The sequence below is a fragment of the Bubalus bubalis genome, chromosome 12 (genome assembly GCF_019923935.1).
Source record: "Bubalus bubalis isolate 160015118507 breed Murrah chromosome 12, NDDB_SH_1, whole genome shotgun sequence".
Taxonomy (NCBI): Eukaryota; Metazoa; Chordata; class Mammalia; order Artiodactyla; family Bovidae; genus Bubalus; species Bubalus bubalis.
This window is the reverse complement of record NC_059168.1, coordinates 97,236,723-97,250,671: the sequence shown is the minus strand read 5'-3', so window position 1 is coordinate 97,250,671 and position 13,949 is coordinate 97,236,723. Positions and strand designations below refer to the sequence as shown.

Here is a 13,949-nt window from a genome sequence, read left to right as displayed (position 1 = left end):
AGAGAGGGGCTGCACTATAGGTGAGCTGGCCTAGCACCCGCCTGGGAAGACAGCAGCACACACAGGAAGCAGGCAGTGAGCCACACAGAACGATGCTCTGCTGAGGCAGGCGAGCTCTGTGGTCAGGGGTGGTGGACTGGGAGGAGCTGGCAGACTGTGTTAAGTGATGAGCGTGGTCCAGGAAGGCCCATGGGATCGCATCCTGGGCTGGCAGAGATGAAGGAAGAGGAGGGGAAAGGTGGGGTGGAGACGTGAGCCTGGTGCCCAGACACTGGCCGGGACTGATCCCATCCGAGCAGGGTCAGGAGGTGGGAGTGGGGCAGAGGGGTCATCAGGCCAGGCCTCGAGCGCAGGATGGGGTGCGGTGAGTTCTGCTGACTGGGGACAAATTGTGCAGGATGTGATGGTATCACAACCACTGATGCTGAGAGCCACCAGCACTGCCTGGATCTGAATAGGAGGGGACAGATTCCAGGGGCAGCCCTTGGGGTCACGGGGAGAGTCTGTGAAAGGCCAGCTTATAAAGGGTGGTTGGCTGCCAAAATCACAGGGCAGAGGGCACCTGCCTGTGCGCACACAGGGGCTGGGAGGCCACGCAGGCGGTCAGGCTGGTCCTGCAGCTGTCTCTGCCTGGGGAAGTCAGGTCACTGCCGCTGGTCTGAACCCTGCCCCGCAGGTCCAGAGCAAACTAGCTCCCGAAGTGCCAAGGAAACACATTTCTGAGACAAAAGAGATGGGACAGGAAGGAAAGAAGTAATAATAAAACAGCTTACCTTGGCTATTTTCACAAAATGGCTCAGGATTTCTGCCCTTATTTTTAAAGTCTGTGCTGTTAGAATTTCTCGTACAACCCAAAAACTGACCTGGAGAGTCAAACACAGACAAACACACACACCAAAAACGTTGTTAAATGCCAGGCCACCCAAGTTGCCCTGCCTACCACTTCCGTGGGACTTCCAGGAGGTGGGGAGAACACACCCTAGGGCTGAGGAGGTTCAGGGTTTCTCTATGACACCCAACTCTGCAGGGGCGGCGGGGGGAGGGTCCCTGTTGTCAGCACCAGCTCTCCAACACACACAGCGATGCTGAGAGCAGAAAGTATGTCCGTCCTCATCCAGGGGACCTCCTGGGCCTGCATGACACATGGGTCTCCCTGAAGGGGGTGCAGGGAATTTTGAGATGAAACAGACAGGATTCTTGCTCAGGAGGAGACAATGGATGGGTGGATGGATGGATGGTTGGATGGTTGGATGGATGAATGGACAAATGGCAGACAAAGGGATATGCATGCTGGCAGTACCATCCATGAGATCCACATCCCCAGCCAGACCCAAGGCAAGAAGGACTCAGCTGTATACGAACAATTGTAACCAATTTAATTTTCCAGGAGAGGTTTGCCTAATTATTTATGTGATACAAAAGCATCTCTCAAAGTTCCGTAAAGCAATGCAGTTTAAAGGACGCATTTTTCTGCAGACAGCATATGCCAAAAGGATATACTGGTACTTTTGCTTCAGAATATCATTCACACTTGACCATCCCCGAGCCCCTGAATCCTCTGGTGGGAAAAAGAAAGTCATCCCCCAGTGTCTAGTTGACTCAATGAAACAGGAGGCCTTTCATGCCAAGAAACACTGGGCAGTGGTTTGTCTTTCTGTTTACATTTCACGACTATAAGAACAGTTTTTTTGTGAAACCCGGATGCCCAAGAGAGCAACGACAGCACCACAAAGAAAGGACAGATGGACAGACTGCAGGGGATGCGTGGGATGAAAACTAGGCATCTAAAACCTCTACTCTGTACAAAGAATCAAATAGTTAGGAATACTCCAGAGTTAACAAGGCATGTTTACTGCTGCAACCACATGCATTCTCTTTACTGAAATACTGTTAACTTTTCAGTGAGAAAACAAGAAAGGATTAACCAAGAATCAAAATTTGGTTTCTTATATTAAGCAGGAATATTATAGAAAAGTTTTCTCTGCGTAATCATCTGTGGTTGCCCCCAGGACACGCCTGGGTTTCCATAGAATCATTTTTTCCAAGGAACTGCCTAAAATCAAGTTCAGACTCAAATGTTTACTAGCCGGTTACGGAAGAAAGATTTTCTTGATACTAAATGATATGTCCATAAACCTGATATTTTAATACATGCATACTTTTATGCCACATAAATCTCAAGTGTGATCGTTTATATGTAGAATTTAATAGATGCTTATGTGCCAAAAAATTACACATATTTAATTACAGAATATGGCAGAGCTGGCTCTGATCTGCAGCACATGGTGTGCAGGGGCAACTCTGGATCAGCTCAGTTCAGCAGACTTTCACAAAGCCCTTACTATGTGCTCCAGGCACTGTGAGTCCCAGACCTGTCTGCCCTTACCTGACACAGAGGAGACCAGAGGAGGCAGGATCCTCCAGAAGTCACTGTGCTAAAAGGCAGCTGGTGGCTGTGGCCATCAAGACGTTCAGACCAAGTGAACTGGAGTGTAGGGAAGGCAATGACAGAAGGCAGCTTCCTAGAGGAGGTCGACCTTGAGAGATGGGCAGACCTTCGGCAGGTAAGGAGATCAGGGAGAGCTGAGTGGGCCGACAGGACTGGGGTTGTAGGTGCCCCATGGCGGGGGCGGGGGGGGGTAGGAGGGAAGCTGAAGCTAGAAGGGAAGCGAGGGCCAGACTGCCGGGGTCAGGAGCAACAGGGGGACACTGTGCTGCATGGGGAGAGTTCCAGAGGCTTCTGAGCACAGGGATGACAGCCTAGACCCTTTTGTGGGGGCAGGGACCCCCATCAGGAAACTGATACGAGGGTCTAAATGAGAGATGGCAGGTTCAAGCTAGGGCCATGCTGCAGGAGATGGAGGGAAGAAGCGAAAGAGAAGGGCATTTCAAAGGGAGAATCAGCATAGTTTTAAACTGTTATAATTCTGTTTTTAACTACAAAATTTAAGAGAAGCTTAATGCAGAAAACAAAGGAACAGAGATAAGCACAAAAGATAGAAGTCATTTGCAAGATCGTTCTCACATACAGACCCCCTGTTATAAACACTGTGATATGTGTCCTTCTTGGAACACATGTATGTCATGTCTCAGAACATATGTTTGTCTAGTCTTAGAACATATGTCCTTCTAGTCATAGAACCTGTTTCTCTTTTTCAATTAAACTGGTATATATTAATCATACTATCACAAGGATTTTTATAAGCAAATAAGAATATCAAGGACTTTCCTGGTGGTCCAGTGGTTAAGAATTCACCTGCCAATGCCGAGGACACAGGTTCGATTCCTGGTCTGGGAAGATACCACATGCCGTGGGCAACTAAGCCCGGGCACCACAACTGCCAAGGCAGCGTGTCCTAGGCCTGTGCTCCACAGCAAGAGAAGCCACCACGATGAGAAGCCTGCTCGCTGCAACCCGAGAGAGCCTGGGCACAGCAAGGAAGACCCAGCTCAGCCGAAGATAAATAAATACATCAAATTTTTAAAAATGCAAAATAAATGAAGAAAAAGAACATTGACTTTTTTTTTAGTAGCTGCCAAGTGATTCATCTCAGGGATGTCTCATCACTAAGGAACCTCGTACTGCTGGGTAGCTTATTTTGAATTCTTTTGCTGTGATAGACACACACACACACATACATATATATATATATAATTATACATATATCTTTATACATTTTTAATGAAGATCTGAGGATAAATTCTTTCAAGGTGGGGTGAATTAAAATATGTGTACCTTTTTCCAGAAGTATGTATTAAAAAAACTTGGCCTCCACAAGGTTTATTTTGTTGATCCATCAAAGTTGGAGCAGAGTTGTGTTCCCTTACACAAGCCAATACCAGTTATTACGGTTCTTTTTTTTCTTTACTAACATAATGGACAAACTAACATCTTACTGCCCGTATTCTGCATTTCTTTCATGACTCCTCAGTTAACACTTTTTTTTCTTGCACTTTTTTCTCAGCTTTTTGTTGCAAACATTTATCAGCCATTTGTACTATCTGCCTGAGAACTGTGTGCTCTGGTCCCCAGCCGCCTTTCTATCGGGACGCCTGTCCTCTAACTCCTGGTTAGTACAAGGTCTCTTACATCAAAGTGAATGCATCACCCCTGTGTGAGCCATACAGTGTGCCAAGAGTGTGGAGAGACTGCTGCTCTTATACGCTGTTTGGGAGGGAGGTTATAAAACTTAAAGGGCCATTTTGAAGAACAACTTGAACATGTCTCTCAAGCCGTTAAGGTTATAATCCCTCTAGAATATTTATCTTACAAAAATATAGAAATGTAAAGGGATATGTGCATGCCAGTTCGCCGAAGCACTGTTTATAAAGCGAAGGAACAGGCCCACCAATAGGGAGTAGGTTGCATAAATAACACCATCACCTCACACTTTGGAAGGAAGTTGTCATGGAAGGAAGGAGACAGTTTATCTACAAGGATTATTTGGAATTCTTCTGCATAGGAGGTTTGTCTAGTCACCTCCATTTATTTATTCCATCATTTGTTTAAAGGGACTCATGAATATTTATTTTATACTTTTGGGTTACGATACTATGTTATTTATTTCATAACTATGGTATTTATTTCATACTCAAAGCCATTTCAGCTTCAGCTACTGACAGCTGGCTTTGACATGCCCTCAGCACTGGTTGGTTGGTTTGTTTGAACACTTTTTTACTCTCTGCAACTACAAGATGTTACGGGACTTTCCTGGTGGTCCAGTGGTGAGGAATCTGCCTGCCAGTGCAGGGGACATGGCTTTGATCCCTGGTCTGGGAAGATCCCACATGCTGCAGGGCAACAAAGCCTGTGCACCACAACTAGAAAATAGTCCCCGCTCATGGCAACCAAAGAAAGCCAGTGCACAGCAACAAAGACCCAACACAGCCAAAATTAATTAATTAACTAATTAATTAACTTTAAAAAATGCTACAGGTTCATCCTGTACATTTCTTGCCCCAGTCTGAAACCAGCCATTTCTCTAAGGAGCCTTGACTCCTTTTATTAGATAATGGAATTAGAAACCAAAATCTGGGAGCATATACACTTGAGCTACTGAGATATCACTGTTTCTAAGTCCTCTCAGATGGCAGAGCAAGGAGATGTGTGTGTGTGTATGTGTGCCTGTGCACGCACTAACTCTTGTATATACACATGCCTATAAACATTTCTATATCTAACCATCTGTATCTATACTAAACTAAATGAGCACACACTAATGTCTCCAACTCTAATCCATCACCATATGGATCATTCTAGCCTTCTCCTCCTGTTTGCCTGTAACTTCCCACTCCAGCAGTGGGAGAAACCTGGTTCCCGCCATCTGCCACCCAATTCCTTAACAGTTCAGTTCCAGTGTCCATGTAATGGCTTCAGAATTGTTGCCCATCCCCACTTGGGAAACACCTTTACTAGAGTGTAAGACTACATACAGGTCCTTTCATCTCTAGTCTCTCAGGCTCCCTTCAATTCCAGAGTTTCTTAGGATTGCATCTTTTCCCCTCACCCTTCTCAGTGTGGTTGTTTCATACGTTTATAATCCAGTGAAGCTCATGCGCTATGTTCTACATTCCATCCTGCTGCTGCTGCGTCGCTTCAGTCGTGTCCGACTCTGTGCGACCCCATAGACGGCAGCCCGCCAGGCTCCCCCGTCCCTGGGATTCTCCAGGCAAGAACACTGGAGTGGGTACCTACATTCCATCCTAGGACCCCTCAATCTCCACAATGAGTTTTCTAAAATCTGCGTACACTGAGGTTTACTCTTAGTGCTGTCAAGTTCTATGTGTCTCCACAAATGCACAGCAGCGTGTACCCAACACACGGCATCGTACAGAGCAGTTTCCATCCTAAAAATCCCCCTGCTCTTCACTTACTCAACCCTCTCCCCTGCTCACGCCTCTGGCAAACACGGATCTGCTTACCATCTCTACAGTTTTACCTTTTGCAGAATTTTTTTCAACATTTTCCCGAACTTTTTTTTTAAAAAATGGGGTAGGTAATCACATTTATGTTGCTTTCTCAGACTATTTTTCTTTCTTTTTTTGGCCACATCGGGCTACTTGCAAGATGTTAGTTCCTGTGCCCTTGGCAATGGAAGCACAAAGTCCTAACCACTGGACCTCCAGGGAATTCCCCAGGCTGGCTTCTTTCACCTTGTAATATGTATTTAAGATTCTTCCATGACTTTCTATGGCTTGAGAGTGTATTCTTTCCTTTTTTTTTGGAATGAATACTATTTATTCCATTGTATGAATTTACCAATCTGTCTATCCTTTAACCTACTGAGGGACATCTTAGTTACTTTCAGTATCTGACCATTACAAATAAAGCTGCTATAAACAACTGTGTGTATCTGCGTGTATGTGTATAGGTAGACTTAAGATTCCAAATAAACTGGATAAATATCAAAGAATGCAATTTCTGGACTGTACCATTTTTTCATTCCCACCAGCAGCAAATGCGAGTGTATATTGCTCCAAATACTTGCCAAGAATTGGTATTGTCAGGTTTGGTGTAGGTTTGTTTGTTTGTTTGTTTTTCGGTTTGGAGGATTTTTTTTCTTTTTGTATTTTAGGCATTCTAAAAGGTTGTAGTGTTTTGCATTTTCCCAATGGCAAATAATGCTGAGCATCTTTTCATATGTTTATATGCCTTTGGTATATCTTCTTTGGTAAAGTATTTATTCAGATCTTTCACCCTTTTTTTAATTGGGTTGCTTTCTTATTGTTGAGTTTTAAGAATATATTTTGGATTCAACTCTTATTAGATATGTGTTTCATGAATATTTTCCCCAGGCTGTGCTTTGTCTTTTAATTCTCCTGTGTCTTTTGCAAAATATAATATTTTAATTTTAATAAAGCCCAGCTTACCAATTCTTTTCTTTCATGGACTGAGCTTTGATGTTATATCTAATAACCCATCACCAACAGTCATGTAGATTTTCTCCTATGTTTTCTCCTAAGTTTTATAGTTCTGTGTCTTACATTTAGGTCTATGGTCAATTTTTATTTCATTTTTACGGAAGGCCTAAAGTCTTGCAGGTTCATTTTTTCAAACACACAAAAGTACTTCCAACCGTTTCAGTACTATTTGTTCAAGAAATTACCCTTTCTCCACGAACTGCCCTCATGCATTTGTCAAAGGTCAGTTGCCTATATTTGTCTGGGTCTAGTTCTGGGCTCTCTATTCTATCAACCTAGGTATCTATTCTTTTGCCAGTACCATACTGTCTCAATTACTATAGCTTTACAATCAGTCCTGAAATCAAGCAGAGTGAGTCCTCTGACTTTGTTCTTTTTCTGGTTATTCTAAGGCTTTAGCCTTTCCATATAACCTTTAGAATCAGCTTGTTGGTATTTATGAAATAGTCTCAGGAGACGGGGGTTCAATCCCTAGGTTGGGAAGATCCCCTGGAGGAGGGCATGACAACCCACTCCATGATTTTTGCCTGGAGAATACTGTGGACAGAGAAGCCTGGCGGGCTACAGTCCATGGGGTCACAAAGAGTCGGACACGACTGAGCACCTGAGCACTGCACACAGCACATGAAATAGCTTACTGGGATTTTTTAAAATAAGTTTATTTATTTATTTACTTCTGGCTGTGCTGGGTCTTTGGTGCCACTCGGGCTTTTCTCTAGTTGTGGAGAGCAGGGGCTACTCTCTAGTTGCAGTGCGTGGGCTTCTTTTTGTGGGGGCCTCTCTCATTGCAGAGCACCATCTCTAAGGCATGCAGGCTCAGCAGTTGTGGCTCCCGGGCTTCAGAGCACAGGCTCAATAGTTGTAGCGCACGGGCTTAGTTGCTCTGTGGCCTGTGGGATCTTCCCAGATCAAGGATCAAACCTGTGTCTCCTGTGTTGTCAGGTGGATTCTTAAGCACTGAGTCACCAGGGAAGCCCAGCTTGCTGGGATTTTGACTGGAGTTGAATTGAGTCTACAGATCAAGAAAATGGAACAAGTCTATGGAACAAGCTGAAATCTTAATAACGTGTCTTCTGATATATGAAGACAGAATATCTATTTCAATCTACTTTGACTTCATTAGGGTTTTATAGTTTTTTGCATATAGAACCTGTACGTACTTTGTTAGAGTTATACCTAAGTATTCCTTGTGTGTGTGTGTGCACACACTACTGTAAATGGTGGTGTTATTTTTTAATTTCAAATTCCAATTCCGCATTGCTGGTACACAGAGACGCTTTTATATTGATTTTATGCCCTGAATCCTTGGTATACTCACTTATGGTTCCAGAAGTTTTAAAAATAGATGTCTTTGGGATTTTCTGCACAGATAATCATGTCATCCTTTTAAAAATATTTTTATTTACTTATTTTGGTTGCGTGGGGTCTTAGTTTCAGCACAGATCGTCCACTGTGGTGCAATGGCTCAGCAGTTGCAGCATGTGGGCTTAGGTGCGCCAAGGCATGTGGGATTTTAGTTCCCTGACCAGGGTACCCTGCGTTGCGAGGTGGGTTCTTTACCACTGGACCTCCAGGGAAGTCCTAATCATGTCATCTTTGAATAAAGGCACTTTTAGTTCTTCCTTTTCAGTCTGAGTATCTTTTTATTCCCTTGTCTTACTGCACTAGCAAGGACTTCCAGTTCAATGTTAAGTGGCAGTGGTGAAAGAGCACGTCCAATCTTAAAAGAAAAGCATGGAGTGTCTTAACGTTAAGTATGATGTCAGCTGCAGGGTTTTCCGTAGATGTCTTTTATCAAGTTGAGGAAGTTGCCCCTCTATTCCTAATTTGCTGAGAGTTTCTTTGTATTATGAATGCATGCTGAATTTTGTCAAATGCTTTTTTTGGGTCAACTGATAAGATGTTATGCTTTTTCTTCTTTAGCCTGTTAATGCAGTGGATTACATTAATTCATTTTCAACTGCTGAATCAGTCCATGCACACATGGAATAAATGCCTCTTGGTCACGGTGCTAGTAAGCTTGTAAAACACATAAGCTATTACGATCACGATTACTGTTTTGGTGGTACAGCTAGCACTGGAGTTAAGGCACTGGGGACTAAGATATCCCCGGGGAATTTTCACAACAGTATTAGAAGTGAATAAAGCAGAACAGTTATGAACACAAAGAGCTTTAGCTAATCAACCACAAATGAAAACAATCAAAGCATAAAGTAAAGAAAAATCCAGGTTTTAGAATGCTATCTTTTCTTACAAGAAAGTGACTTTTGCTCCAAATTTCTCAATAAGCCCACTCATGGTTTCCTTAGAAACCTGGAGTAGGATGGGAAAGCAGAGGTCCCAGCCTCTCCCTACCCCCACCACTAGATTTCTGGCGCTGCAATAAAACACTGTCTGGGCTCTGCCTGAGCCTCCACGGGCAGGGAACCACCCTGTATCAGGAGAAAGCAACCGCCTACCCACTTCTATCCCCTGCTCCCTGCACTTACTGATTAGGCCCCATAGGTTCTATTCAGTCCGTTTCCCCATAAGAACCCCTCAATTACTTGAAAACCTTAATTACCTCCTCTCCAAGTCTTCACATTCCTAGATCCTTCCTCTGATCCTCATATAACATGCTTTCTTTCCCCTCACCCTCTGACCCTCTGATCACTGTGACATCCCAGTCTTCACCTGGGGCACCGAGGTCCAGGCATAACTGTCTAGGAGTGGTTGGATAAAGCATAGGAAAGTGGGATTATCACACACCTATTAGAACTGAGCCATTCTAGTTTAAACTTTTAATTTAAATTTCTTAAAAAACGACAATACCAATTACTGGCAAGAATATGATGCAACACAAGCTTTCCTTCATTGCTGATGGGAATTGAAAATGGTACAGACAGGATCCAGTAACTGTACTCCTAGGCATTTACCCAGTTTATTTGAAGTCTTATGTCCACACACCAAAAAAAAAACAACATGCAAATGTTTATAGCAATTTTATTCATAATTATCAAAAACTGGAAGTCCTTTGATAGATGAATGGATAGACAAACTGGTAAATCCAAACACTGAATAGTACTCACGTAAAAAAAAAGCCATCAAGCTATAAAAATACATGAATGAATCTTAAATGCATGTGGCTAAGTGAAAAGACAGTCTGAAAAGGCCACATATATATGCATCCCCTTTTTTTTCAGAGTCTGGAAAAGTGAAGCTTTAGAGATAGCAGGTAGATCAGCATCTGGACCACCACCTTCCTCTCCACAGCAAATCCTGCCTTCTTCTTTGGGCAACTTCAATATCACCTAAGACCATCACCTTGAGACCGTGGCCTCAAGGTCACGTTATCATTTCGGCAGCTATTACCACCCACCACTCCAGTCACCTCCTTCTCCTAATTACCAAGGAGTGCCCTGCATCAGAGACCTGAAGTTCCAATCTGGGGCCATAACCTTTAACCCTTCTAGTCCTTACTTTCTCCTTGAGTCCACCCCAAGCCCTATGCCCACCCTTCCCTCTCGCCAGACTCTGGAGTCCCTGGAAACCCTTCCCTTCTTAAAAGCAGATAGATCCTCTATCATTTGTCACTTCAGTCCTTGCCCTGAGGTCCTTCAAAAAGAATCTGCTTTGCTAATTGTGGATGGATCCAACCACTTACCTTCCTGTGCCCCTTTCTTTTGGCTGCCAAGTGCAACTAGAATAAAACCATCCACTCTCATGCCCTGGGGCCACTTTAAAAGCCACAATCTCTATTTCATCTGGTCCACTGGCTCTACCCATGAGTCTTTCTATATTTCCAGGGTCAGTTTTCTCTTTTCCCTGGTTGGTTTTTTCAAGCTTTCCCCAGCCCCCTCAAGCTTCCCTGCTGTGTCCCCAGCTTCACCTCCAATTCCATGAGGAAAGAGGAGCCACGAACCTCCTCGCACCACACCTACAAGCAGACCTGTGTCTGTATCTTTCCTTTCTGCAGACTCGCCTTTTACAACACAGAGTGCCCAGGTCCCGGCCTCTCCCACCTCTGCTGGAACTTCACTTCATTACATATACCTGCTCTCTTCTCATCTTTAATTTTTCCTGGTCTAGTGGCTCCTTCCATTCAAAATAAGAACATCCCCAAAGCTCTTTACGCTGAAAAGAAAAAAGGACTATTACCACCTCCCTGGACATCTTCAGTCCCTGCAGCCACTCCTCATCTTTCTCGTTGGGAGCATCGTCTACATCTGCTCTCTCCATTCCCTCACACCTCCTACGGCTCAGCCTGCTACAGCCCAGCTTCTATTTCACATCCCCACAAAACAGCTCCTGCTGAGCTCACCACCGCCGTGCTGCTAAGACTTCCTTTCTAGTCCTTTTAACTGACCCATTCTGTAGCATCCCCATATCCTTGAGACCCTGATTTCCAAACACCACCTTTTCTGGGAGATCTTCTCGTCCCCGGGCTGCTCGTTCTCAGCCCCCTCTCCTCTGCCCTTCCCACTCTCACAGGGACTTCTCTTGCTCCCAGGGTGATCTCATCCACTCCTGTGCTTCGGATGCGGCTGATTCAATATCTGCATCTCCATGCTGGATCTTTCCCCTGACTCCCAGACGCAAACATCTGATACCTGCTGCACAGCTGAACTCACACGTCCAAACCCTTCTCATCTCCTCCCTCCCAGCTGCTCCTCCTCTGTGCTTACTATCTCAAAGAGAGATGCTGCCAAGGACCAAAGGGGCCCTCCTTGCACCTCCCTGTCATCTCCCTCCATGTCTCATCAATCACCAAGAGCTACCATTTGGTCTCAATATTCTGTTGAGTCTGGCCACTTCACATCTCTATTCTTCACCTGGATGAATGGGACAGACTCCGATCCAGTCTCCTGGCCTCCCTTCCTACTGCCCACACCTCTCCTCTGGTTTTCCCATCCTCATGCTGATTCTCCTGGACTGTCAGCACCTCCATTACTTCTGTCTCTCCAGCTAGACTGTGAGCAAGGGCTACATCTAGTTTACTATTGACCACCCTGGACCAAAGACAGAGCCTGGGACATGCTCAGTCAATGTCTATTAAATAAATAAATGAATGTAACTAGAAGCAATGAGTCTCAAATGAAAGTGGGTTTATACAACGAGGAAAGAAAGTTGTTTGGAGGTAGCTTTTGGAAGGGAAAATGCTAACACTGCCTCCCAGCTCTGTGATAAATGAGGTCTGGAAGAACCAGGGGGATCTATGGGAGTCATGTTCAGAAAAATGGGGGAGGCCTTTCAACAGAGAAACTCACCAGCTATGTGACTTTGAGCAAGTTATTTCATTTTCTAGAACCTCAGCTTTCTCATTCATAAAATGGGTTTAAAATATCAGCCTCAGTGGGCTTTGTGAAAACAGAATCAAATGCAGGTTAAATGTTCAGTACAGTGTCTAACTCAGGTGAGTTGAGCCTCAGTGCTCAATAAATATTTTTTTTTTAAGAGTCTTGATTAAAGCCAAGGAGGAGTGGGAACATTCAGGGGTTAGGCTAATGACGGGAGTTGGGGGCAGGGGGGGAAGCGGGCAGTTAGAAGAGTGATGGGGTATCAGCAGGAAAGCTCCGAGCAGGATGGAAGAGTACCAGAGGGAAGAGGGTCTGCGGGGGCCCTGCCATCGCTCTCAGCCACTTCCTGCCCGAGCACCGACTTTCCTGGAGGAACTGCCGGTCCTCCAATCTCACTCCCTGCCTCCACCGGAAGGCCTGCTTCTGAGACTTGGCCAGTCAGGGCCTCCTGTTTCCTGTCAGGGCCATGAGGTCAGGGTGCACAGCAGAGGATCCAAACCACGGCCGTCAACCCGGAGTCTCCAGTCCAGGACGTGGAGCGGAAGAGGGGCAGGTCTTTGCTGCGGGAGTTGCCCTCACAGGGAGCTGCTGGGAACCAGAGAGGAGGAGGCTGCTTGTGGGGAGCCGGTGCAGAGGAAAGCGGGACCTCCAGGTGGAGATGGCAGTACCGCCTGCCGCCGCCACCAAGTCGCTTCAGTCGTGTCCGACTCTGTGCAACCCCACGGACTGCAGCCTACCAGGCTTCTCTGTCCATGGGATTCTCCAGGCAAGAACACTGGAGTGGGTTGCCATTTCCTTCTCCAATGCGTGAAAGTGGAAAGTGAAAGTGAAGTCACTCAGTCGTGTCTGACTCTTAGGGACCCCATGGACTGCAGCCCACCAGGCTCCTCCGTCCATAGGATTTTCCAGGCAAGAGTACTGGAGTGGGGTGCCATTGCCTTCTCCAGTACTGCCTGAGGCCCCCCCGAAATACGTGAAGTCTAACCTCTCCCTGGATTTGTTCCGTGAGCCAGTAGGGGGTTCCGTCATTAGGAACTATGTGTATATATCAGTCCTGAGTAGAGTGAAAGCCACCCTCCCGGGCAAAGCATTGAGAACCTCTGCCCTGTCCAGACCCCGCTAATATGTAAGGATCTAATGACCCACACTTGGACTTGTCCAGGCCTCAGAACAGGTTAGCAGCAGAGACCAGACTGGAACCAAGTTCTCCCAATTCCCTGTCCATTTCTTCCAAATTCTTCATCTTCAGGACACAATCCCCACCCTACCACCAGCACTTGGGCCCAAAACTAAGCTTCCTTTCAGCTTGTAGCTCCCATGACGCTGCTGCTGCTGCTAAGTCGCTTCAGTCATGTCCGACTGTGTGACCCCACAGACGGCAGCCCACCAGGCTCCTCTGTCCCTGGGATTCTCCAGGCAAGAACACTGGAGTGGGTTGCCATGTCCTTCTCCAATGCATGAAAGTGAAAAGTCAAAGTGAAGTCGCTCAGTCGTGTCCGACTCTTTGCGACCTCATGGACTGCAGCCTACAAGGCTCCTCTGTCTGTGGGATTTTCCAGGCAAGAGTACTGGAGTGGGGTTCCATTGCCTTCTCCGCCCATGACGGTACCACCTGTTTTAAAGCTAATTTGATTTGTTTACTGTGTGTCAGGTGCTGAGCTAAACCTTTTACATCCATGATTCTCATCTGATCTTCAAAAACCACTTGAAATGATTCTTCCTATTTCATAAATGAGGAAGGTCAGAGGCTGA

General features: G+C 45.5%; 1 protein-coding gene across 13 annotated transcripts in view; it reads right to left on the bottom strand.

Annotated features, from left to right (window-relative positions):
• The window catches only part of RALGPS1 (Ral GEF with PH domain and SH3 binding motif 1), a 295,395-nt gene that overhangs the window by 182,181 nt on the left and 99,265 nt on the right, over nucleotides 1-13,949 (bottom strand). For all 13 annotated transcript variants that reach the window (XM_044926350.2, XM_044926347.2, XM_025262369.3 and 10 more), the window contains one exon: nucleotides 774-863. In XM_044926350.2, the coding sequence (XP_044782285.1) occupies nucleotides 774-863 (90 nt within the window). The remainder of the gene's footprint in view (nucleotides 1-773; nucleotides 864-13,949) is intronic.